Source organism: Berkeleyomyces rouxiae (assembly GCF_048999995.1).
Source record: "Berkeleyomyces rouxiae strain 22BRR77 chromosome Unknown BrBRR77_ptg000002l, whole genome shotgun sequence".
Classification (NCBI taxonomy): domain Eukaryota; kingdom Fungi; phylum Ascomycota; class Sordariomycetes; order Microascales; family Ceratocystidaceae; genus Berkeleyomyces; species Berkeleyomyces rouxiae.
In genome coordinates this window covers 1,298,650-1,322,553 of record NW_027396492.1, presented here as the reverse complement: position 1 = coordinate 1,322,553, position 23,904 = coordinate 1,298,650, and the positions used below count along the sequence as shown (strand labels likewise).

General features: G+C 51.3%; 6 protein-coding genes across 6 annotated transcripts; 3 read left to right on the top strand and 3 right to left on the bottom strand.

Annotated features, from left to right (window-relative positions):
- Positions 1 to 6,420: 6,420 nt before the first annotated feature.
- Positions 6,421 to 7,796, top strand: BROUX77_001921 (uncharacterized protein; the record flags this gene model as incomplete). Its single annotated transcript, XM_073746404.1, has 2 exons — positions 6,421 to 6,589; positions 6,703 to 7,796. The coding sequence occupies 2 exons, from the start codon at positions 6,421 to 6,423 to the stop codon at positions 7,794 to 7,796; spliced, it is 1,263 nt and encodes a 420-aa protein (XP_073607003.1).
- A 182-nt stretch (positions 7,797 to 7,978) lies between these two features.
- BROUX77_001920 (uncharacterized protein) lies at positions 7,979 to 9,595 on the bottom strand (the record flags this gene model as incomplete). The annotated part of the gene is made up of 2 exons (XM_073746403.1): positions 7,979 to 9,477; positions 9,544 to 9,595. The coding sequence occupies 2 exons, from the start codon at positions 9,593 to 9,595 to the stop codon at positions 7,979 to 7,981; spliced, it is 1,551 nt and encodes a 516-aa protein (XP_073607002.1).
- An 859-nt stretch (positions 9,596 to 10,454) lies between these two features.
- Positions 10,455 to 14,040, top strand: BROUX77_001919 (uncharacterized protein; the record flags this gene model as incomplete). The annotated part of the gene is made up of 3 exons (XM_073746402.1): positions 10,455 to 10,919; positions 10,982 to 13,141; positions 13,201 to 14,040. The coding sequence occupies 3 exons, from the start codon at positions 10,455 to 10,457 to the stop codon at positions 14,038 to 14,040; spliced, it is 3,465 nt and encodes a 1,154-aa protein (XP_073607001.1).
- Positions 14,041 to 14,553: 513 nt separating this feature from the next.
- On the bottom strand, positions 14,554 to 16,613 carry BROUX77_001918 (uncharacterized protein; the record flags this gene model as incomplete). The annotated part of the gene is made up of 2 exons (XM_073746400.1): positions 14,554 to 16,248; positions 16,317 to 16,613. The coding sequence occupies 2 exons, from the start codon at positions 16,611 to 16,613 to the stop codon at positions 14,554 to 14,556; spliced, it is 1,992 nt and encodes a 663-aa protein (XP_073607000.1).
- Positions 16,614 to 16,982: 369 nt separating this feature from the next.
- BROUX77_001917 (uncharacterized protein) lies at positions 16,983 to 18,956 on the bottom strand (the record flags this gene model as incomplete). Its single annotated transcript, XM_073746399.1, has 1 exon — positions 16,983 to 18,956. The coding sequence occupies one exon, from the start codon at positions 18,954 to 18,956 to the stop codon at positions 16,983 to 16,985; it is 1,974 nt and encodes a 657-aa protein (XP_073606999.1).
- Positions 18,957 to 19,554: 598 nt separating this feature from the next.
- On the top strand, positions 19,555 to 21,007 carry BROUX77_001916 (uncharacterized protein; the record flags this gene model as incomplete). Its single annotated transcript, XM_073746398.1, has 3 exons — positions 19,555 to 19,711; positions 19,822 to 20,089; positions 20,149 to 21,007. The coding sequence occupies 3 exons, from the start codon at positions 19,555 to 19,557 to the stop codon at positions 21,005 to 21,007; spliced, it is 1,284 nt and encodes a 427-aa protein (XP_073606998.1).
- Positions 21,008 to 23,904: the final 2,897 nt, after the last annotated feature.

The following is a 23,904-nucleotide window of genomic DNA, read 5'->3' as shown; positions in this document are numbered from 1 at the left end:
AAGGCTTCAGTTATTAGCAGTAAGATTAGGACATACAGCATGTATGATATGCACAATGTGTGGGGCATGTGTGAATGTACAGTTTGTATGTGCTCACCATACAGAGTGTACCTGCACTTGTGTTCCCACATAGATACAAGTCAGCAATCATTAACCATCATCAATGCATGTGGAGTAGAGTGGCCTATAACTAGTTAATTGCTAGAAAAGTGCATTCATACCTGTGCTTCCATATCCATCAACGTCTCTCCTGCAAGATAATAATTCCCCCAAACGGCCATCTTATAGCATGACAGGCTCATGGATTGGTTGCAGGGTAAAGATATGCCAATATTTCGTCCAATTTCTCCCGGCCAGAGGTCCCAGCCAGAGATCCCAGCAGCCAGGGCTCACTCTCAGGGACTGGGTAGAACATGTGGTCGTATCGTCCTCGAAGAATGGCCTTTTGTCATATCATGTCGCTGTAAGACAAAGGGGGGAGACGGAGAAATGGGCTATTTGGAGGATATGTTTGTATAGAAGAATAGACTGAGACACAACAAGACAAGAAACCACATCATACACACACACATATACATCACCAGAAAGATGGGGATGCAGACACAGAACCAGGAAAAAGCATCTGTCGTTTTCCTACTTTTAGAACTTTCGTAACTCCAATCCCGATGTCTTGTGACAAAGGCCGAGGGCACAAAAGAACCAACGGAGGAGTTGTAACAAGACTGGCAGGTAGTGTGTGGCAGTATCAGTATACGACTTACATGTATTAATGTGTGTGTGTATAGATGCATTTGCTGACACGGGCTGCTGGGGGGCGCAGAGGGAGAAAGGCAGACAGGCAGGTGGGCAGATTGACAAACACGCGGAATCGTTACGCGAGGCTTTCCCAAAACAGCAACGAAACTGGCACATCAGAATTGCTATTTCCTACTACAGGCGGGTTGTCGAGTCCAAGTTGCTCAACAAAGCCCAAGTCGCAACTGGCTGGACCCAGGGCTTGTCTGGCTGTTCTGTGGCCGGAAAGGGGCACAAGGAGAGAGATGCGGGAGGTGGGAGAGAGGGGGGAGAGGGATAGGGATCTCTTGGCCCTGCAAATAAATATACACAAGGTGTGGTAGTGTGTGCCAACTTGTTGCTGTGCCAAACCGTACTTGTGCTCTAAAAATACACAGCAGCGAGAGGAGGGGTCGAGCCCGTGAACAGCAGCACAAGCACACACACACATGAAAATAAAATAAAAAAAACTCCGAAGTACGATGGGACGGGCCAGCGCTAGAGTGTTGCATGTATGGATGTAGTGAGTGTGTGGGCACGTGGACTGGGTCTGGCTGACTTGTGCCTTTCTTGGATTGGCTGCGACCTGTCGCAGATGACGAGTGGGTGATTGATTGATTGGCAGTCGGTGATAGTCATGGCTTGAACAGGAGATGCTGTGCCCTGAGGAGCGAGCGAGCAAGCAATGGCGAGGAGGATAGATGCAACGCCGCCCTGCGTTTACTCATGTGTGTGTATGTGTGTTGTCGATGATGCAAATACATTGCCATGTTAGATGCTTACTACGGCTTGGCTTGTTGCGGCCATGGTTTTACGTGTCTGATCAAACTTGAAGAAAGGGTGATGTGCCTCTAGGGTTGTGCTTGTGGCTACTCTAGACATGGGGGGGAGAGCGGAGGAAGAGAGAGAGACAGAGACCTGACCATAGAGACAGGGCTAATGAGACTCGACCTCGATCTCGACAGACACAATCGTGGCAGCAGTAGTAGGAGTCCAATCAACTAACCACCACATATCGAGTGCTCCTGGTTCCTGGTGGTGGTGGCGGCCAAGCTGGGCCAAGCCAGCTCAACGCCCTAAAAGGCCTGGAGCCTCTGGGCTCTGACCAGGCTAGGCAAGGCCACGGGGACGACAGGCTCGCGCTCTCGCCTATAACTACAGCCTAGCAGAACATGTTAGTTAGTTGTAACTAACTAGCTAACTACTAGGACAAGAATCGCTCTTCGGCTTTAGCTAGCTAGCTTGGCCCTGCCCTGCTCTGGTCTCTGGATCATGGCGTGGCTTGTCGTGCTAGCTGGTTTCAATCCATGGCTCCAAATGGCGGAATACGCAGGCGGAATGCGCATGTCCAGACGCTAAGTAATATTGAAGTAAAGGGGGGGCCAGGTGAAGGAGAGCGCTATGGCTGGCTGCATGTGCATTTGTATTTGTCTTTGTATTTGCACCTATTGTTATGAGTGCAGGCCCCTGGCCGTCTAGCTCTGCCCTGCGCCAGCGGGGCCTAGGGCACGCCGATAGCGCCTGGTGGGCCAGGAAGACACCGGGAATACAGGACAGTATAGCACATGTAGGCCATGATTGTTGGGCCACCAAGTGGAAAAAACAGGGCATACCTGCAGTAAAAGCTTGTTGGCCTGGCCCCTGTGAGTGCTGGGGTGTATGTGTGTACAAACGGGCCCAGGTCCTGGTCCAGGCACAGGTTCTGCCATGTATGGATGGCTGTATAGATGGACGTATAGATAGATGTACTGCTATAGACAGATCAGATCGACTTGTCTCTGTTGGGTGATATTTCTCTAGCTTTGAGGCCTCTGTCGTCCTTCCTCAGCTCTGTGACGGTTTGCTGCATAAATATGTATGTGTGAGTTAACTATGTACACTACACTAGCTTCTATAGGATATGTGCCTTTTTTTCTCAAAGGCCATTTCCGCACCTGTGACTAGTGTATGTTCCTTTGTCAGGCTCCGACATTATCACTAATCTCATGCGAAGGGCTGTTAATTGTTGATTGTTGGTCTTTTTTTTTTTTTTTTTTTTTTTTTCTCGGGTTCCCAAGAAACAAGAATAAGAATGCCAGATGCCGGTCTCCATACATAGAACGCCAGGCCCCTTTGCCTTTGCCCTTTGTCAAAGAAACGAGGCTGTGTTGCGTGAAGACGGACAAAGAAGACTACGCGGCCAGCCCATTCGCCGGCTTCTCTGGAGAGGCTGGCACAAAGTATCTTTCCATCTGTATGTCCGTCTGTATGTACCTTTGTTGCCTGGATTCTCCAAAGAGCCCGTGGTGGCTGTCGCCGCCTCGAAAGCGAGCTGCGCGGCGACTTTGCAAGCGGCCACTTTTGGGTAAAAGTACCCCCAGAGTCCAGGGTACTTCCGCCGCTGGCATCAGAGCGCAGGCCGTGCAAGTACCGCAGCTGCGGTGGATACATGCCAGCACTTGGGGCCCTTTTTCTCGTCTTGCTTTCTTCTTTGTGGGACAATCCCTGTCGTCAATGAAAGCGACACAAGAGCACGATAAAATGGGAGAATTAAGCGTGGCAAAATGAAAAAAAAAATAGTTAAATGGAGTACCTTTTTTCCTTTTCTTTTTTGGTGACGCAAGAATCGCTTAAATCAAGGGTATTTACAGTGACCAATTTACCAACTTGATCGAGTTTTTTTTTTATTTCTTTTTTCTTCTTTTTTCCTTCTTCTTTTCTTTTTCGTTCGTCTGTTTTCCTTTCTGCTGATTAAATCAATAAACTCGCCGCTAAATTTATCACTTCACCTCGCAGAGTTCGTTGTTCTTATTTCGTTGTCACATCCATCCCGACTTATAAATGCCTGGCTGCTCCCTCCTCCAACGTCCGACTCTGGCCTGCATTGTTCATCATCACCGTCCACAGCTACATCTTCATCATTAGCTTGCTCACTATCTTTGTTCATATCCACTCATACATACATTCACACTTTGACTCTCAGATACTCACCGTCTTTCACCTCCATCTCTCACATCCAACCTCAACAACATCCACTACAATCACCACTTCCAAAATGCAGTCCTCCGCCTTCTCTGCCGCCGCCTCTCTGGAGCAGCGCCCCTCGCAGCTTCCTCCCTGCCCTGGCCCTCCCCCGAGCCGTCCTCTGCCTCCTCTGCCCATCCGCGCCTAAGTCTCGAGCCCAGGTCTCGCGCCGGCGCTCGGCTCTCCGCTCCATGACTACGACCATCTTCTCTTCTTGCTTCCTCTTCGTCCCGTCGTGGGGACAGCCCGCCGAGAATCGACCTCCGTCTTCTCCCCGGGCCCCATACTACCACTTTAATTCCTCTTGCTCGCCTCAACGCCCTCTTGTTGGCTGCTTCCACCGCCGCCGCCGCCGCCTGTTCCATCCTTGGACAACCACTTCGCCTCGCCGGAGTGCCTAGATCAGCACAAAGGGCCGTTTTCTTGTCTTCATTCCGCGATGCGCTCTTGTTCTTGTGGAAACGAGTCTCCTTTGTTTTTTTCTTGATACCTCTGTTCATTTCTTGCGTGGAAAAAAAAACACCGTCCTCTCAGCAACCAACTACTTCTCACTCTCTTTTGCAACCCAATCAACCAATCCTCTTCAGGCCGGTCTAACGCCGCCTGTCTGTCTGTATCATTAGAGAGAGACTCCTGGCGTTTGTGTCTACGTTTTTTTCTTGTTTTCTCTGTTCTCTTTGGCATCTCTGCATGACACGGGAACGCAATTCCCTCTGTCCTTTTTTTCTTTTTCTTTTATTTTCCGCCTCTATTGTTTGTGTCTTTTGGGGTCTCATAGAGTCGGAAAAACTGCATGTACAGTCTTGCTTTTACGATGTTTGGGAATTTTTGGAATACATCTCGCCGCATGGTAGCACGGCCGGGATAATACTATTGGAGTTACTTGTTGATTATTTGTTTTTGTTTTTCTTGATAGTGATTGCACCACGCAATTTGCTCTTCCTTTTTTTTTTTTCTTTTTTTATAATCAAAAGAGACGCTCATCTGAGCTCCTATTTGGCCTAATCTTCTCTCCTGAACTTGTCTGAATTCTTGTGAACATAATATCTTGCCTTTATATCAAAGTAATCCCTGGCCCGACCCTCGCTCTTCAAATCAGAACTCGCCGCCCCGTCGTGTACCTGCTTGATCGCCGCCCCTCAGCATCATCTGCCCCGTCGATCCTTGATCTCTCTTCTCGCGAATGCTGTCCTTCTGGCTTCTAGTTTCGAGTCCTCAGCTCAAGCCGTGCCAAACCAGCCCGAGTCCATGCCCGAGACGACATCTCTCCCCTTTCCCCTTTCCTCTCTCTCGCTTTCATCTCGCCCTCGTTCAGATCACCCTTTCTGCTGCGTGAACGGCCTTCCATTTCGAACCTATCAAAATACCTATTTCTTTTCTTCTTGCTCCAGGGATCTTTGTCTTTGTTGCGCCCGGCCTTTGTTTGTTATGCCTTTCATCTGATACCCCGTGCTGGTCTGGGCTTCTGGCTTTTCCTTTTTGCTTCCTACAACTTCATGTATATATGCCATGCCATTCCATGCTTGTGCTCCTTGCTCATTTCACCGCCAGTCTCGCCTGCTTGTCTCTGGGCTGCCTCTGGCACTATGCAATCACACAGCAAATGCGCATCTTTTCACACCTCTCTCTCCTAACCACACTCACACCGACCCCAATTCAAACACGGGACTCAAAAGTCTTTGCAACTAATAAATAAACCCAAAAAAAACATGCCAAGTTGCTGGCGCCCCAGCCTTAGTCTCGACGCTTGCCTGAGGCCAAATACATGAGGCTTGCCTGCTGCTTAATGCTGCAAGTGAGTGGCTGTACAAGACTTCCATCTCGCCTAACATAAACTGCTCGAGACATTCACGACGCCGTATAAACGCCGGGAGTTCGCAGGGTTGCCTTAAGCGAACACACGTAAGCATTCACTGTAGTGCCCATGTTCAAAGGAGGACTTTACGTTATAAGTGACTACCTACAATACTGCGATATATTAGGGTCTGAAAAGAGCTAGGGTTAAAACATCACCATCCCCTTCTTATCAGCACGTGATGCAATTTCCAACTGCATTTGCTTCACCCACGGGTTTGCTGCAGGCGCCCCAGACGCCATGCCGGACCGGCTCCGAGTCTGATGCAACTCTGCTCTGAACCTCTCTCTCTCTTTTTTTTTTTTTTCGCTTTTCCCAGAACGGCTTACTGAAGGTAAGATTTGTCTACGTTTCCCATTTATCTGAGTGTATTTACCATCGGCGCACTTGTCAAACCCGTCAACACTCATATGTCCATGTCTTAAACCTTTTATCATAGAGCCCTCATACTAACAATATGCCTTTAGAAACCATTCCCAATCCTGTACTGACTCAAAGACTGACTCGTGACAGTGGTGATAAGCCCTAAAACAGGTGAATCACCAGCCAGCAGAGCCCAAACCCTGCTGAAGCATTCTTGGCCCAACTGGATAGACCCCCATTAGAGACACAGTCGTGACTGGCGGTACATACTGGCACCCGGTCCTTGGCCAGCGCATTCCTGGAATATTTGCTTCTGCGTCAACTCCAAGTTCAGTCCCCCTGAAAGAGGTGCCTCTAGAGATCCAGCCCTCGTGTGTGTCTTGGCTCAGCTGCAGCACCACAAACTCTCCGGCACAACGTCAAACATGCCCGACAGCGAGTTTGTTCTTCATATCTGGGGCCCGGCCTTTGGCCTGGCTTCGATAGACGCCGAGTGCTTGGCTGCCGTGACGCTGGTCATGCAGACCGTTTCGAGAGAAGGGTGGAAAAAGTGGCAGATTGTGGCTAGTAGCGACCCGTCTGTCTGTCCTGCAAGTATGTCACCCGTGCCACTGCCGTGAACTTGCTCATCCGTACTGAAGACTATGCATCTGCTTTGCTACAAGGAAAAATTCGCTGACGGAACCTCCCTCTTGGCCATGTGTTAGATGCTCTCCCTGCTCTTTACCATGATGCATCCTGGATATGTGGCTACAGGGCTATCGCACGCTACCTCTCATCAACAGCCATGGCGCAATCTGCACACGCAGTTCAGCAAAATCCAGAGGCTGTAGCGTTCACCACTTGGCTGTCTTCAAAGGCCGCTGTCCTTATTGATCTCTCTCTGTATGTGTCTGCATCCAACTGGTCAGATGTAACACGTCCAGCATACAGTGAAATTTTGCCGTGGCCATTGACATGGACCATGCCTCCCAACATTCGCCGGGGCGCCATCCAAAGAGCCGAACGAGAGGGCTTTGACAATCTGGACGTTGACATGGACGATAGACACAGCAAGCCCAAGGACAAAGGACTATCTCTGCTCACATCCTTTGACTGGAGACTCCCTGGCATGGAGAAAAAGTCGGTTCTGGGGGAAATGACGCCAGAGCAACAGGCCGGCATCAAGCTTTATAGTTTTGCCAAAGAGGCCTTGGCAATCATCTCCGGAGAAAGCAAGCTGTTTATGGCCGACGGCCACATATCACCCGAGGGCTGCCTCGCATACGCCTACATTGCTTTGCTCGTCAAGCCCGACGTGCCGCAGTCGTGGATACGCAAGCTCGTCATGTCCGAGTACCCGAAGCTGATCGAGTTCATAAACCACGTCGACATGCTCAACAAGTCGACAGCCAGTCGCATCCACGTGTCTACCCGCCCGCGCACCAGGACCGCCATTGCCGCTAGTGTCTGCCACCAGCTGATCCAAGAGATTCCCGAGATTAGCGACTTGTATCTCCAGGAGTGGAAGGACCGCATGCTTGTCGCGTCGGCCAATGGACGGCCGAGGTGGCCGTCGAAGCTCATTGCAAGCTCTGCCGTGGCCGTGGGCGTCCTTGGGTCGCTGTACTTTTATCTCCGCTCGCTGTATCCGCTAGGCCGGCAAATGTATCTCTGGAACGCGCCTAGCAAGTCAAGACTGAGTCAGTTTGGAGAGCTGGGAACAATGCTGGGTGTTGCCATGGGCGGTAGTCAAGCTGCAAGCTACAATTCCTTCGCCCAAAAGTCTGGAGTAGTTGAAGATGTAGCGATAGACTTGTAAATGCAGATTACATGCTGCAAAACTACTTGCAATAAAAGCAAAAAAAGTTATCATTATTATAGACTTGGAGAACATATGAAGCCTCTAAAGCTCGTTTAGAATATATAATTATACGTCATTTAGGTTGATCTAGTTCATGACCACACCTATGCTTTCCTACAATCAGTGGAAATACAGATTCACTAAAATACCGTCACAGCATTGACATAGTCGTTGCGTAAAACCTCAAAGACCAGCCCTGGGAGCCCATAGAGCGTAGTAGTCGAGTCATTTGTCCCATCATCTCTCTCGGGAAGCATCCCCGGGACACCAGCATTTTCCTCCCAGCCGCCGAGGAATTCGCAGCTGCTGCCGGGGCTATCGCCCCAGCCCCGGTTCAGGACCATACCATTCTTCCACTTGGGAACCTCGCCTGGTGGGAGTGCCGCTACCCACCGCTCCATCAGCTGGGCCTTGGTGGCGGTGAAGGGTGTTTCTGAGTTGGGGTACCGGTTGGCCGTGGGCGTTAGGTAGGCAATCTCCCACCGGCAGCGACGATGGCGGTTGAATTCGTATGACCCGGGGATGTTTCCATGGAGCACTACCTTGGTGGCAACAAGGCGGTCCGATGAAGTTGACTTATGTGGCTTGTCCAGTACTGGAAGGGTTTTATCATTAGGTGGCGGAGGGGGGGAGGGCGCTTCTGGGTTTGAGACTAGAACGTCAAACCCAAGATAAAAGTAGTTGAAGAAACATTCACCTGGAATAATACCTGCAGCCACATCATCGCTTCCCAGCTCGTCAAAGGTGCTTTCAGGATCGGCCATCATTGAAGTTGGGTCTGCGTGTGTCTTGCGGCTAGAATGTACGTCGTCTTCGCTTTCGCCGCGAGTGCGACTGTGGCTCGCAGTTCTTTGCTTGTGAATTGTCATGCGCTGGTCGTTTTTGCGGTAGATGGCGTTGGGCGGGCCAAGTTCAGCAATGAGCTCTTGGGGCGAGGTCTCGCCTAGTATGATCCACGAGGAGATGTTTGTCCATTTCTTGAAGAGCTGCAATTTTCCGCCGCCATGTATTTGCACAAGTGATACCTCGTCAGGCACTACTTCCTTGCTCCGCGGGAGATGGGTGCTGGCCTTCATGCTAGGCAGAATCTCGGTCCAGATGACTTCGCGTGAGGCGGACCACGAGCTGCCGTTGAAGATGGCCATGGACTGGGCAGTCTGACTGGGCGGAGCTGATAAGAGCGCAACAACATCCTTGGTGGGAGAATACACCGACTGGGGTAGTTGGAAAGTAAAGGCGACTCCGGGATATGATAAAACGTAGACGCCTTGCTGGTCGTTATCCTGCCCGGGGATGAACTCGCCCGCGTATGTAGGACCAAGGAACTTGTTGTAAATATGTCGGAAAGAAGGGCCGCCAGATGGATCTAGTGCCAAAGAGGAATTATCGTGTGTGGCTGGCGGCTTGACTAAGTCGATGTTGTTGTATGTTATGTGACTTTTGGTGAAGTCCAGCACCTCGATGAGACGCAGACGTTGTTCAGCGCCGTCAAAGCGCAGCCGGATGCCATTTGCTGGAAGGTTGACAGTCACAGGCTCAAGAACAGGGTTCTCACGCGAGTATACTAGGTCTAGTTTCGGGAAGCACTGCGGTTCGGCTTTGAGACGAGTGATGGTGTCATGGAGGGAAGCACCGAGAGCTGACGACGAGTGGATGTGTTAGCTTGTACCTGAGGATGGTTCGCATGAGAGACATAGAAACTTACTTAAAAACCCTAGGCCTCGGTGAGGGAACAGCTGCGCCGAAAAGAGTGGCATTTTCACAGCAGTAAAAGCGGAAAACAAAGGAAGTGTAGTCGTTCGGGGGTGATGATGGCTCGGAACGACTGGTTGTTTAGGTGTGTAGCGTTTGGGAAACGCCGAATCAAAGCAGATAAGCCGGCAGATCTATGAAGCGAGTTGTCTAGTGGCTGTCGGAGTGAGATGGAGTAGAACGACGAGGCTTGAGGCGATGACACTGCGATCACAGCCGTCGGAGACTCCTGGCCGAAACGACAGACGTCATATGGACCGCTGACTAAGCTGTATAGCTATGATAATGCAGATAAGCAGTGGGATCGCGGGGTGCAGCAATAGCGGCAACTACCCTGCGTGCAAAGCGCGTTGCCTGGTCAACACAGAGAAGTGGGTCCTTTCTTTGACGACGAGGTTTGGGGCCGCGTTTTTTCTCATGCCAAATTTAGGGTTGTTTTGTCATGATAATAATATCAAGCTTAATGGTCTTTTGTTCTGCCCTGGCGCAAGACTGATTCTTCTTGGCGACTCCGAATTCCCGGCGACTCGATCTGCATTAGCGGCCGTTCATTACTGGCTGCGACTCCAGACTCCGGCATCACCATCTCGATATTTCCGCCATCGCTGCTGCTACGCGCCGCGGCCTGCCAACACGCTTCCCTTCCCTTCCTTCAGCCATATTGCTTTTGTTTCACCATCGTCACTCGTTGCCTTTTAATCCGATCCCACCCGCCGGCCAACCTGCTGCCGGTTTCCTCGTCCTCTCGCCTTGCCCATCCTTGTCCAACGCCCAGGCTTTCTTTCACTGTGACGAGCCGCAAGGCCTACCGCGATCCTGGCGCCCAATACCACATCACGCGCGGAGCCCGCGAGGCGGACGGCCATGGGGCCGCCCAGCTCCCGCGCCGGCTCCGGCATCCCAGCTCCGGGACGCCGTCTGACGAAAAGAGTCTCTTCGGCTCGTATACCCGGAGCCGCGCAAGCATCGCGACTCGACCGCTCCAGCCGCGCCACGTCGCCCGCCGAGTCTGTCATGTCTACTGCAACGACCATGACGACGGGTGGCTCAAAGCGCAAAGAGCGCGACTTTGAAACCGATGTGGCGACCATTCAGGGAGAAGAGACAAATATCAATGTCGTGGTCCGTTGCCGTGGCCGCAATGATCGTGAAATCAAAGAGAACAGCAATGTCGTTGTCATGACGGACGGCGTCAAGGGGAAAACCGTCGAGCTCTCCATGGGCCCCAACGCCGTCAGCAACAAGACCTACGCCTTTGACCGTGTCTTTTCTCCTGCCTCTGACCAAACAATGGTGTTTGACGAGGTGGTCAAGCCAATATTAGACGAAGTAGGCTTTCCCCCTTTTGCTCTTGGAACTAGGGGATATTGTGTGTGCTAACATTTGTGTAGATGCTTGCCGGCTATAACTGCACGATTTTTGCCTACGGCCAGACGGGCACGGGAAAGACTTACACCATGTCGGGTGATATGACCGAAACGCTTGGCCTCCTATCCGATAACGCCGGTATAATTCCTCGTGTTCTACAGTCTCTCTTCCAACAGCTCGAACTCGAAAACACCGAACATTGCATCAAATGCTCCTTTATCGAACTGTACAACGAAGAACTGCGCGACCTTGTGACATCGGACGATTCGGTCAAGCTCAAAATCTACGAAGACAACTCCAGGCGTGGCCACCCTACTACGGTAGTCCAGGGTGTTGAAGAAAGATTCATTCGTGATGCGGAGCAAGGCATAAAGCTGCTTCAGGACGGTAGCATGAAGCGCCAGGTTGCCGCGACTAAATGCAACGATCTCAGTAGTCGAAGCCACACAGTCTTTACCATCACTTCGTGTATAAAACGAGTAGCTCAAGACGGATCAGAAGACTTCATCAGCGCTGGCAAGCTAAATCTCGTCGATCTTGCAGGTAGTGAGAATATTCAACGCTCCGGCGCCGAGAACAAGAGAGCCGCCGAGGCTGGTCTCATCAACAAGAGTCTGTTGACATTGGGCCGTGTCATTAATGCGCTGGTAGATCGCGGCCAACACATTCCCTATCGCGAGTCGAAACTTACGCGCCTCTTACAAGACTCGCTTGGTGGACGGACAAAGACATGTATCATCGCCACAATATCGCCAGCAAAGGTCAATCTCGAAGAAACAATATCGACACTCGACTACGCATTCCGCGCAAAAAACATCCGTAATAAGCCCCAGCTCAATGCCAAAATCAACCGAAAAGCCCTCTTACAAGAATTCGCAAACGAGATCGAGCGCCTCAAGGCCGAGCTCATCGCCACCCGCCAGCGCAACGGCGTGTACCTAACCAACGAAAGTTTCGAAGAAATGACGGCGACTAGCGAGTCACGGCGAATCGTCATGGGCGAACAGTCAGCCAAGATCGAAACCCTTGAGACAAATCTGCGGAATAAGGCGCAGGAGCTGTGGAATTTGACAACGACATTCAGCGGCCTCAAAAAGGACCACGAATCGACATCGCACATCCTGTCAGAAACCAAGGGTGTCCTTGAGCACACCGAGATTGTCCTTTCTGAGACGCGCAAGACACTGCTTGAGGAGACCGAAATGCGCAAGGCCCACGCAGACACCGAATCAAAACTTGCTGAAATGGGCGATGCGCTGATCTCGACCATCCAGCGCACGGTGGATGATGTAGACGGCTTACATGCGAAAAACCGGCGCAAATCCGAGCTGCAAGCTATCAACCGGGATGCTTGGGGGACTGCGCAAAGTGAAGTCGTTGATGTGACTAGACTTGTTGAACGGCGGGTCCAAGAGTTTCGTGACCAACAAGAAGAGAGCTTGAACAGAATGTCTAGTCGCATGCAAGGGTTTGTATCTGAAGAGCTTGATAAGCTCTCGGAGACGCAAAGTTTTCTCGATATTCAGCTTAACATGTTCACCGAGTCCAAGGAAGACCTGCTGCGGCAAAGTGAAGCCTCCAAGGCCGCGTTGGATGGGAATCTAGAAGAGATTAGAGAGGTTCGCGATGCTGTCAAGCAACAGGTCGGTGAAAGCTTGCAGGAGATATCCAAGTCTGCTGAGCGTATTGCTGCCGATGTTGTTGGTGAAATGGCAAAGTTCCATAGCCAGCTCCAATCCTCATATACCAGCCTTGGAACTGACTTCAAGTCATTGTTTGAGCAAATCATGCAGCACATGGCGGCTCAAAAGGCAGAGGCTGACGGCCTCCGACAGCAACTGGCTGCTTCCACCAGCCTAGTTGTCCAGCAAAATGCATTGTTGTCCACACAGGTCCAGCAGGCTATCGAAAAAGAACGCCGCCAAGCTACGGTCGACCGGCAGAAGCTCCTTTCACAGATCACATCCCTTATCGACAGTGATGCTGCTACTCGCGAAGAGAGACTAGCGGCGCAATCCACAGGTATCCAAAGCGGCATTGCGCAATCCACGTCACTGCTGCAGAGCGAGACAGCGGGCTACAGCCAATCAATGGACATGCTTGAGCAGAGACAAGTCAAGTTTGTGGACACGATGAAGCAGTCGAGCAACATCTTCAGCACCAAGTTAGAGGATGGTTGGACGGTAAGACAATCTCTGCAATGCCCCTGTTTGTTGATGATATTGACTAACCACTCCATTAGACCGCCAAATCCCAAAGCCAGGACATCCAAAAAGTAGCCAAGAGCGTCCACGCCGAAACAGTGCGTGTCGTAGAGGAGCAAGTCGCCGATCTCAGCACTCAAATGGATGCGCTGGATGACATTGTCGCTCGTGTCAAGGCAGAGAACAGTCGACACCACCAATCAAGCCTTGCGGCAACCGACCAGCTGGCGATGACTGTTGGCAAATCCTTCGAGGCGATATCCTCGCATTTCTCCACCACCTTTGAACGGATCAACGGCCTGGAAGAGACGGTTGCAGTGGACGCCGCGGACGCCATTTCTCAGCTGGACCCTATCCAGGGCAATATATGCCAGCCCCTGGCCGACCTACGGACGGATATCTCAAGTCGTCAAATTCGCGAGTACACTGCTACCGGGAGCACGCCAAAGAGAGTCCAGTACACCTTCCCGACCTCTCTACCCCGGACTGCACCACTTTCAAGTCTACTGTCCAAGGCTGAAGAGAGCGTGGCTACGGACGAGCTAGACAAAGAGGGCGATGCTGTTTTCACCGACGCTGATCCGCCAGTCTCGCCCTCACCTAGAGCATTCGAGTCTGCCGCTCCTGCGTCTGGCCTTGGCCTACGGGAGGTAAACCCCAACACTAGCAGTGTGATTTTCGAGCACACTATCACCACGACGATCCCGCTGGCGCCCGACAGCGACGACGACGGCGGTAACCCGGCGACACGCTTCCGCAAAAACACCCGCAGACTGACGGCCAAAAAGGCCAACCTCCTCGAGGGCAGGGAGAACCAGCTGCCGCCGCCGGGGCTGGCTCAGAGCCTGTCGAGACGAAAAGGCTCGCGGTTGCCTTAGTGAAGTAGTCAACCAATACTCATTCGCCCTCGGCGATTGAGCCCTGCGGTAGTCTGGGCGGTATTGGGGGAGTTTGGCATAGACTCATGGAATAGACTCTTTGAGCCATGGGTTGTCTATTTTTCTTTTCGTGTTTTCTCGTCTGTTTTTTTGTTTGTCTGGTCATTCATGTGGCAGACACGGGCGACACGGGCGGAGGGCGTTTTCTATTCTGCATGGAATTTCTTGGGTTGCGTTTCGAAGGGGGGGCATTGGGCTCATTCTCCGGCTTGTTTTGTCTCTTGTCTCTATATCTCCATTTCGTTCTCGTTTAGTTTCTCGCTGCCTTGTTACCTCTTCTTCACCATGTTTCCCTTCTCTTTCTTTGGTCCTCTTGCATATACTGTTGATACCCCCCTCCCTTTCTTTGAATGAGAAGCATTCTTAATGACCTGTCCACCATTGCCAACCTGGACCGACATGTTCTGAATTACCGAGTGATTGTTCCGTTGATCTGTGAATAAACGTGTTGGATCAACAGAGTGTACCTATTGAATCTTCCGAGACTATATCGACCCTCCTCTTTTTCGGGCTTCTAGGTTGTCTGCGTTCCTGGATGTCACCGCCTCGCCACCCTCTCTTCAGCCGGAACGGCTTCAGGAAACCATCCACATGCACTACACCGTCCATTTCATCCTCGCTGTCTTCCTCCATATTCATGCCATAGGCGTCTTCGTTCTCTGTGTCTGTTGTGACATCTTCAACGCCAGACCCAGGCAGAGAGACTCCTGGCGTGCCGGCTCTTCGCATGCGCCTAGATGGCGTCTCCTTGGACCGCGACCGCGATCGTGACCGCGACCGTGATGCAGACGGCGGCGGCGGCGGCGTCATGTTATGCACCTTGACCACGTGTCGCTGCAGATTACTGTACCGGTCGAAGCCGCGAGTCGCTCTCTGGCACGTTGCAACAGAGCAATACATGAGTCTTAGCGAGGCGGAACCGGGGCGTGAGCCGTGGGCAAACTGGGCGCGGAGGCGCTGTACTTCTAGGACTCTGGGGTTCCCTTCGGTGTCTGCGTCGTTGCCGGTATTAAGGGCTGCTATCACCGGATCAACAGGTTGGTAGCGGGTGGCGTCGGGGCGTGGCACAATGTGCGTTTCGGTATGCGCCGATGCTAAGCCCTGGGGGGCCGTCTCAGGCATCGAGGTCAGGGTGATTGATTCGTCAAAGAGATCTACACAGCGCTGTGCAGTACGTGCTAAAACAGCATGCGGGAAGCCAGCGTGTGAAGCGGCAAAGAGAATATCTTGCCAGTTCCGCAGATTCCAGCGGCCCAGCCAGTCTCCCCGATGCTGAGAACGCTGAGAAGCAGTGTAAGCTGCAGTGGTAGCTTTTTTAGCTGGTATCTGTGTTGGAGCTCCTGTTGCAGCTGTTGGCTGAGAACTGGCCGTGGCCTGGGCTGAAGGGAATGGGAATAGAGGTTCAGATAACAGGCGTGGGTCAATAGGTAGTGGTTTTGGAGACCGACGTTCGGATTCGACGGCGGATGTTTCATCCTTGGCCTTGCTAGGCTGATTTGATGTATCCGAGCTTGTGGCCGGAGGGGGTTTAGAGTCCTCCTTTCCGCTGGCGTTGTTTTCCTCAGAGTCTGAACTGGATCCATCGTGCATGTAAGAAATGGTCGTCATACGGCTATTGTGTAGCACACGCAGCATGTCGTCGACCTTGGCCATGATGTGCTGAATCGATGGCTGAAGAATCTTCTCGGACAGATCGTCGTCGGCCGAGACAACGGCTTCATACTGAGTATTTTCATTGTACTCCTCATCCTTGACCTCACCGTCACTTTGGGCACTATCGCTCTCAGACTCATCGCTGCTGCTTGATTCGCTCTCATCATCATCGTCAGATGTCTCGTCGTCGCCATCATTAGCTACTTCCGACATGTCCGGCTCTTCGATGCTAGCACGTATCTTTTCGGCTGCTTCCATGCGTTTTAGGAACCTCTCCTTCGCTAGCCGCAGCACTGTAGCCGTGAGCTCTTCCTTGATAACCTGGCGGGGATGGCTGGCACTGGAATGCCGGAATGTAAACCTGTCATCTTCCGTGGATCCGCGGCTGGCTCCCATGAAATCATCGCGAGGAAGAAGCTCTTTCCTCACGGGCCAAGCCGTCCAGCGCTGAGGCGGGACATATGTGTCTCCAGCATTCGCCACATCATCCGAGTCCTGGTAGAGCCAATTTATTAGTAGTCTTCGCCGTGTAGCAGCCAACACCAACTCGAAGACAGACTTACCGAAAAGTTCTGCACAGCGACTCCTTCAGCCCTTTGCGCTTTCTGAAGCCTTTTTCGCGCCCTAAGACCATTGCGTTTCAAGACGTGGATGTTGAATAACTGCACTCCAAGATCCAGGTCCCGCTGTTGATCTAGTGATTCGACAAGATTGCGCTCCTCTGCGGTGAGTCCTCTCCAGGTTGAGGCCGAGCCGGTCCAGCGGTTCGGCCGCGAGGGAATCGCAATTCCGTCGTCGATTGGAGGCGACGATCTCAGTGGTGGTGAGCTCCTCACTCCGTTTTCGAGAACATTCTCCATGACTATAAAAACATGCTTTAGATGTGGCAGGTGTCGGGACTGATGAGAATCGGCATCATCGCGATAGTCTCGGCTTACTTTTGCGCCGGTGAAGACTCACCGAGATCTCGGTGAGTGCTGACTAAGCTGAATATTTTCACACGCCAGACAACTACAGACCTCAAGCGACGACATTGCGACACAGCAAGAAACACGCAAACCAAAAGACAAGTTCATGAGACGTCCATAACTCCATTTAACAAGACCCAAAATATATAAAAGTGCACTTTTTGCGTAACCCTAAAGCAATCAAACTGACAGCAACAATTACAACAACAATGTCAATGTGAATAGAAACCCCTTTGCACCAGCAAAACTTGCGTCCTACATTTACGCCTTGGCCTTCTTCTTCTGCTGCTCCTTTTCCATCTTTCTCCGCTTCGACCGCAGCTTCTGGTCTTCGGTGCTCTTCTTGGTGTTGGTGTAGACCATCTGCTCGTAAAGCTTGCGCTTCTTCTTGCTCATCATGCCCATGGCGCGCTCCTTCTCCTCTGCGTCGTCTTTGGCCTTGCGAGCAATGTCTTTGCGTGCCTGCTGGCGAGCCTTTTCCTTGGGCGTCGCTGCAGTCTTGGTCTTGGCGCGGACATTCTCGCCGCGCAGTTCGGCCTCAATCTCTGCTTGGCGCTCATCGTCGGCCTCGGCCTCGGCCTCGGCCTCTCCCTCTTCCTCTTCTTCCTCTTCTTCATCGGCGGAGAAGTCGTTGAAGGTGGTCTCGCCCTCATCCATAGCATCCTCATCAGCCTCAACCTCCTCCTCGTCATCGCTCTCCAAGGCCTCGGCCTCGGGCTCCTGGTCAGCCAGAGGGATGGTGGGGTCGTAACGACCGGCCTCGGGCTTGACAAAGGGACTCAAGTGAGGAGGCAGCTGAGTTCCAGGGGCATACAGACCGGGCGCCTTGAGCTCCTCGTCATTGATGCAGTCCCAAATCCACTGGGGCTGGACGTACACACGGCCAGGGACACGGCCGTTGGCGCCGAGCTTCAAGGAAGTCTGGTTGTCCTCCACGTCCTCCATGTCAGCATCTTCTTCAGCCTGCACCTGTATGGGGGGTCGGTCGACAATCTGGTGGGTAATGGCAGGGTCGTGTTCGTTGGTTGTGAAAGCACCATCGCCTAGAACAGAGTCCCAGCCTATCCGCTTGCAGCCAAAGGCACGCAAGATGAATTCGATTGGTTGACGGGGTGTCTCACGGGACAGGTAGAAGGTCATGTTGGAAAACAGAGTCGAAGGATCATTGCTGCTGTACGAAGGCTGGGGCAGAATATCACCGCCAGCAACAACAGGCTCAAACTTGTCGATCGAGTCGGAGTTCTCGGTAGCCTCGGCGGTGGCAGGGGCAGAGGCCTCCTCGCTATCAGCCGAGGACTTGAGGGCCTTGACAACACTGTTAACAGCAGCTTGGGTCTTGGGGTCAACCTTGTGCTCAGCAACAGTCTCAGCAATCTGCTTGGTAGGGTTCTCCTCAACAACGCCACGGCCCTCAAGCGTGAAGGCGCCCAGTTCAGCGGACTGGTTGTCCTTGCTTTGGTCAAACTTGGGAGGGTAGCGCAGACCCTGCTTGGTGTATAGACGGAAGTTGACAAAGGTCAAGAGAGTAATGTAGAACTCGACAAAGGTGCCCATAATGCGGTAATCGACGTCGGCGGTCACGCGCTGGTTGAACTTGTAAGGAACCAGCCACAAGATGTCTTCGCCATTAATGTTGGCCTGGTAGTAGATGCCCTTGATGGACAAGAACGACTTGCGCAGGCTGTGCGAGGTAATGCAGTAGTGCTGGAACTCAAGGCACAGGCGCTCGCAACGAGCAATGACCTTGGCGGGAACGCTATCGGTCGACGGAAGATTGGCAAAGAGAAACAGCATAGACAGGCAGTCGTCTAGATCGCGCAGAGCGTCGTTGAAGGTCGGGTATCTCTCGCGGATGACATGATCCAGAGTGAAGCGCGCCTTGCCGGTAGATTCAGGGCGGGAAGCGTTGTCGTCCAGGCGCTTCGCATCACCAACATCGCCACGGCCCAGGGCTTTGGAGATCTTCTTCTCTAGCGCCTTGAGGTCGCGGAACTTTTGGATTAGCGGCTCATGCAAAAGGTACTGGATGTCCTTGGCGTAGTAGAAGGTGGTCGAGTAGGTAGAAGACTTGTTGGCCTTTTTTCTGTTGCGCGGCTCACGGGGGAAGATGCCCTTCCAGATGCAAAGCTTGCGGAAGTCAGCCAAAGACAGCTGCAACTTCTTCAGCGCCTGGTTGCGGGTGATGTAGTTTTTGGCTGCGCCGGCCTTGCCCTTCTTCTTGATACGAGGAGGCATTATGACAGTGGTGGTTGTGCGGAACCAAAAAAGAAAGAAAACAGAAAGGCGATGGCCGAGAAAAGAGGTGTTGTTGGTGATATTATGCCTGTGGGGTCCTATTTTCCAGGCTTGTCGTTCAAATTCTCGATCTTTAAAAAAAGTTGAACTTTTTTTCTCTGGACGATTCTGCCATTTTTGACCGCCCACTGATAAACCCAAATCTGGACTAGCACGGCTCTTATCAGTGCCTTCTTTTTTGGCTGGCCAATTCCAAAATGCGCTACCAATCAACCCACTGTAAATCTGCTCTTACAGAGCAGGACCCGCTGGAGAGCACTGAATCTACTCTTCAAACCCTATTGGCAGGTAGTCGCCCAAACCCAAGAGTGGACACCTTCGCCTCCCTAGGCAACGGGAGCTCACTCCATGTGCCCGCCCACAAGCTTCGCCTTGATCGCGACTTTCTTGACACCCTTTAGCTTAGTCTGTATCACGATCCGGTCCAAAGGTCCTCATAAAACGAGCGTATTCCGATCCCGAGCTGCATTGTGCTAATCTCGGCAATATCAGCAGTCAATAACAACAAGCCACCTCGAACAAATACAATGGATTGAAGATGGGCCACGCGAAGATGTCGTCGAAACCCCAGCGGGCAACTGTTTATGCTGCTGCGGCTGCGGTGCGCCTATTTCTATTTTTTCTTTTCCCGACGCTGCCTCGTCTGCTTACTAGCCGAGTGGAGATTTCTACACCTGTTACAAGCTTCAAGAGATGTAAGCGCATAGTCTCCGTCCGTCCCGCGCCCGGCTCAAACCCCGGACCGTCCGTCACCCCCTTCTCCGTGGGCCTTGTTAGATGCTAATACCTTCATCTCGGCGTGCAGTACAAGAAGGCCTCTTTCTCTACAATCACAATGTCTCTCCATACGACGGTGGCGTCTTCCACCAGGCGCCTTTGCTGCTGCCTCTCTTTGGACTTCTCCCCGATAGCCAATCATGGCCAATCTTCACCCACCTTGTCTTTATCGTCACCGACCTACTCAGTGCCGATGCCTTACAGAGGATTGCCGACTCCGGTGAGGCTGGCTCCTCGAAGCTCTTCACATCACCTCGGAGAAACCGTCGGTGGTCCGGTACTCTGATCTCGACCTTGTGAGTTATGGCTTATGACAACTCCCTAGTCATAAGGACGACAGCTAATGACTACTTAGCTACTTGTTCAACCCGTTCACCATCGCAACCTGTCTCGGACGCTCGACTGGCCTGTTCACGACATGTGCTATCCTTCACGCTGTTGCTAAAGCCATTGAAGGCGCCCCGATATCTGCCATGATTGCGCTTACTTTTGGCTCGTACCTGTCCATGTACCCTATCCTGTTGGTGCCGCCTCTACTCATACTCTCCTACGACCGTCAGCTTGCATCTCGTCATGTCCAATCAGTCGCCAAGTTTACAGCAACTGGAGCCTCGGCCTTTGTTGTGGTCGGCGCTTTTCTACTGGGGATTTCGTATCTTGTCAGCGACTGCTCGTGGGACTTCCTGGGTAGCACCTACGGCATGCAGTTGACCCTGTCCGATTTGACCCCAAATGTTGGGCTTTGGTGGTATTTCTTCATTGAAATGTTTGATCCGTTCCGAAGCTTTTTCTTGGCCGTCTTCTGGCTACACCTGTCATCTTATGTGCCTGGCCTGAGCATTCGCATGCGGTCACAGCCTCTGATGGTAATCACATTGTTGCTTGGAGTGTTTTCCATTTTCAAGCCATACTCCTCAGTGGCCGATACTAGCCTTTTCCTGTCTTTGGTCCCCATGTTCCGCCACATCTTCCCTCTGATGCGGTACTCATTTGTCACTGCTGCGGTGATCATGTATGCCACATTTCTTGGGCCGGTCTTCTACCACTTGTGGATTTATGCAGGCAGTGGCAATGCCAACTTCTTCTATGCTATCACTCTGGTATGGGGCCTGGGCCAGAGTCTTGTAGTCTCAGATTTGGCCTTCGCTAGCCTGCGAGACGAGTGGGAGGTTTCTCGCCCAGAGATGGTGGGCAAGGATATCCAATTAATATGAATAGTGTGTTGGTCAATGCTTAGAGCTATAAATTCGAGAGAGATCTCGTTCATTAGGAAAGCAAAATTATGATGTAGCGTGTGACTTGAGAGATGTTGAAGTCTGGATGTTGTAGTATCGACCTTAGGGTTACGGTTACAAACAGACAAGATTGTTCAGGCACTAAAAGAAGTGCGGAATGAGTGTGTTTTTATCAATGAATTCTCAAACGTTCTTCGGGAAATTTACAGAGCACGGTTTAGACAATGGATTTTAGAATGGGAAACATGAGATTAGATCCTGAATGAATTCATCCATGAAAGAGGCCAGTCCAAAATACTGTTCGTACGGGCTACGATCATGCTGCATATTAGTCCTAAACCCTATCCTTCATTCAATTTAAATGAGAAGCCAGTAACATTGTACAAAGGCGAAAATACCTTCTGAGGCCTTCTGAACCCCTTTCTCACCGGTATTTCCGAGCTGTGCAGGTATGTACATATGTATGTATGTGTGCACATCCTGCAAATATGGCAAGACAGGTGAACGGGACATGTCAAGCCCTGCATGAGGCGTAAGAACTGTAAACGCCAAATGATACGATTCCTCTTTGATGGCCTTCTGCCATGCAGCTAGAGCTGGCATTGTGATGCCACATGAATGGACAACAATACTTGACTATCTGTCACTACAATGAAGCCGGCGAGGACTCGTGGCAACTTTAAAAGTCGTGCAGCTGTGATTCACAATGGCATTGGGCAACTGCCAATGTTCGTAACACGGAGTCTAGATCCTCGTAGGCTTGCTTTCACCTGGACAAGACTGAGGAATGACAAGCAACAAACAAAGGCTGTCGTAGCGTGTCCCCTAAGCTGGCTATTGGCCAGCCTAGACTCTTATCAAAGGCACCTTCTAGGCGAAACGACAAACAAAGCAAAGTAAAGCAAAGCATAATGATGGCCGATAAATCCCGAGCCGAGACAGGAGCCGTGACGACGTCCGGGACCGCACTGAAGCTCAATGGAAGCTACTGATAGTTAGTTACTAGTTAACTACCACTGCTACCAAGTTACCTAAGAGTGAACAAATTTCGACCCCCACACACGCACGCTTGTGCAAGTACTACTACAAGTGCAACGTGCAAACGATCAGCAATAGGCAGTTACTGTTGTGGCTTGGGAAGCAAACGAAATATGGCACGATACTGCAAGTCCCCAGCAGCATGAATGCGATAGCTGCACCGATTATTGCATCAAGTGCATTACGCATGAGTTCTAACAGTGCAGACAGAAGTTACGATGGAATAACGGAGGCAAGAATACACAACTACACACCTTTGAAGTCGCTTAGTCTGGTCTAGCCGGCGCCTAATCCCGGCATAGGCCCTTTATTAAAGTGGAGACAGCATGTGGAGCCGAGCTGCCAGCAATCTTGGGACCAAGCCAGTTTTGGCAGCGCACAAGGAGCTTCCAATGGCAAAGGGAAACTCAGTTGAACACGCCTTGCCATTGAAAATATTTATGTGCAGGGGGGGGGCAATTATCAGTTATGTGTGTACATATGTACATACATACATACGTATAGTGCACTGCTAGTTAGTCCTACCAGAAACTACTACGAGTTGGTGACATGTGTACTTGTGTAGAATGGTACTGTATGCACGATAGCGTTGCCTTTTTCTTTTCTTTATTGCACTTTCTACATGCTTGCACACTCGCTGTCTAGTTTTAAGAGTAGTTGATGTGATATGCTGTGATGATACAGGCACAAATGCTGTGCTGTGCTGACATGCCGTGGCTAAACTGCAACCCTGAAAACACAACAGCCAACATGAATAAAGTAGCCCAGATCCCAGCCTCGGCCCACAAATTGGCTTCAAGACTTCCTTGGCTCTTGCCATTTGATTCTTTCAAATTTTCTATGAACACCTCTGTTCCTGCCTCCCCTGAGTGATGAATCCAATCTGAGATATTCCCCAAGTGGCACTACACTAATCGTTTTGAGGGTAGGCAAGTATACAAGTATAAGCAGTTGCTGTAAATATAAGGCACAAATATGCACTTGAACTTTTGGTAGAAGCCGGACTGTCTATGATCTTCTCTTCTTTTTTTTTATTTTTTTATTCATGGTCCCCTTTTGTGAAGGTCTGTAGCCATCACATCTAGTTTTCCGCTTTTCATCTCCAGTGGTCCCTTTTTTTCTGTTTTTCCTCTGCCGAGATCTGACTTTCCAGCCTCATCATCCATCCATTCTCAGCCTTTTCACATGGTGGTGGCAAGAGACAGCGGGTAGGAAAACTGTGGGACTTAGAACACCGTCTTTTGGTATGTACGTGAGAATGACAACAATATGCACACATATAACTATCCCACACCACACAATCCAGCACTTATCCATCCAGCACAGCAGACAGGATGGGCCGTGCTCTACCAGTTGATCCCTTTCCTTTTGCTTGGTGCCCCCTGTCTGTCCTGATCCTTCTCTACAAGTAGTATGGCCCAAGTCAAGTTTTACAGGACTATATGTCCAGCTCATATTCCAGTTCTAACTTCTCGAATATTGTCTCCAGAGATTGCACAGGTCTTCTCCTTTCACCGTCCTACGATAACGGTTGTCTTCTCTGGCAGAAAATCTTGACTGCAGAGCATCGTGACTGCGCCTCTTGAGCTGGTGAGATACTCTCCTATTTCTGTTTCTGCTTCTCCATCAGACGCATTTTCCTGTACCCCATGACTTTATTCTGTCCGCGGCTGGATGTCAATGTCACGAGCATGCCACGCTCGCTCTTGTGGTGTTTCTGTGTCTAGACAAGACAGTACAGTTCGCCAAGTGTTTATGTGATTCTTCTCCTTGACTTGTCGTGAGGTGTCATGGGCTCCCCCTATGGAACAGAAAAACCAATTATGCCACATCAGCCG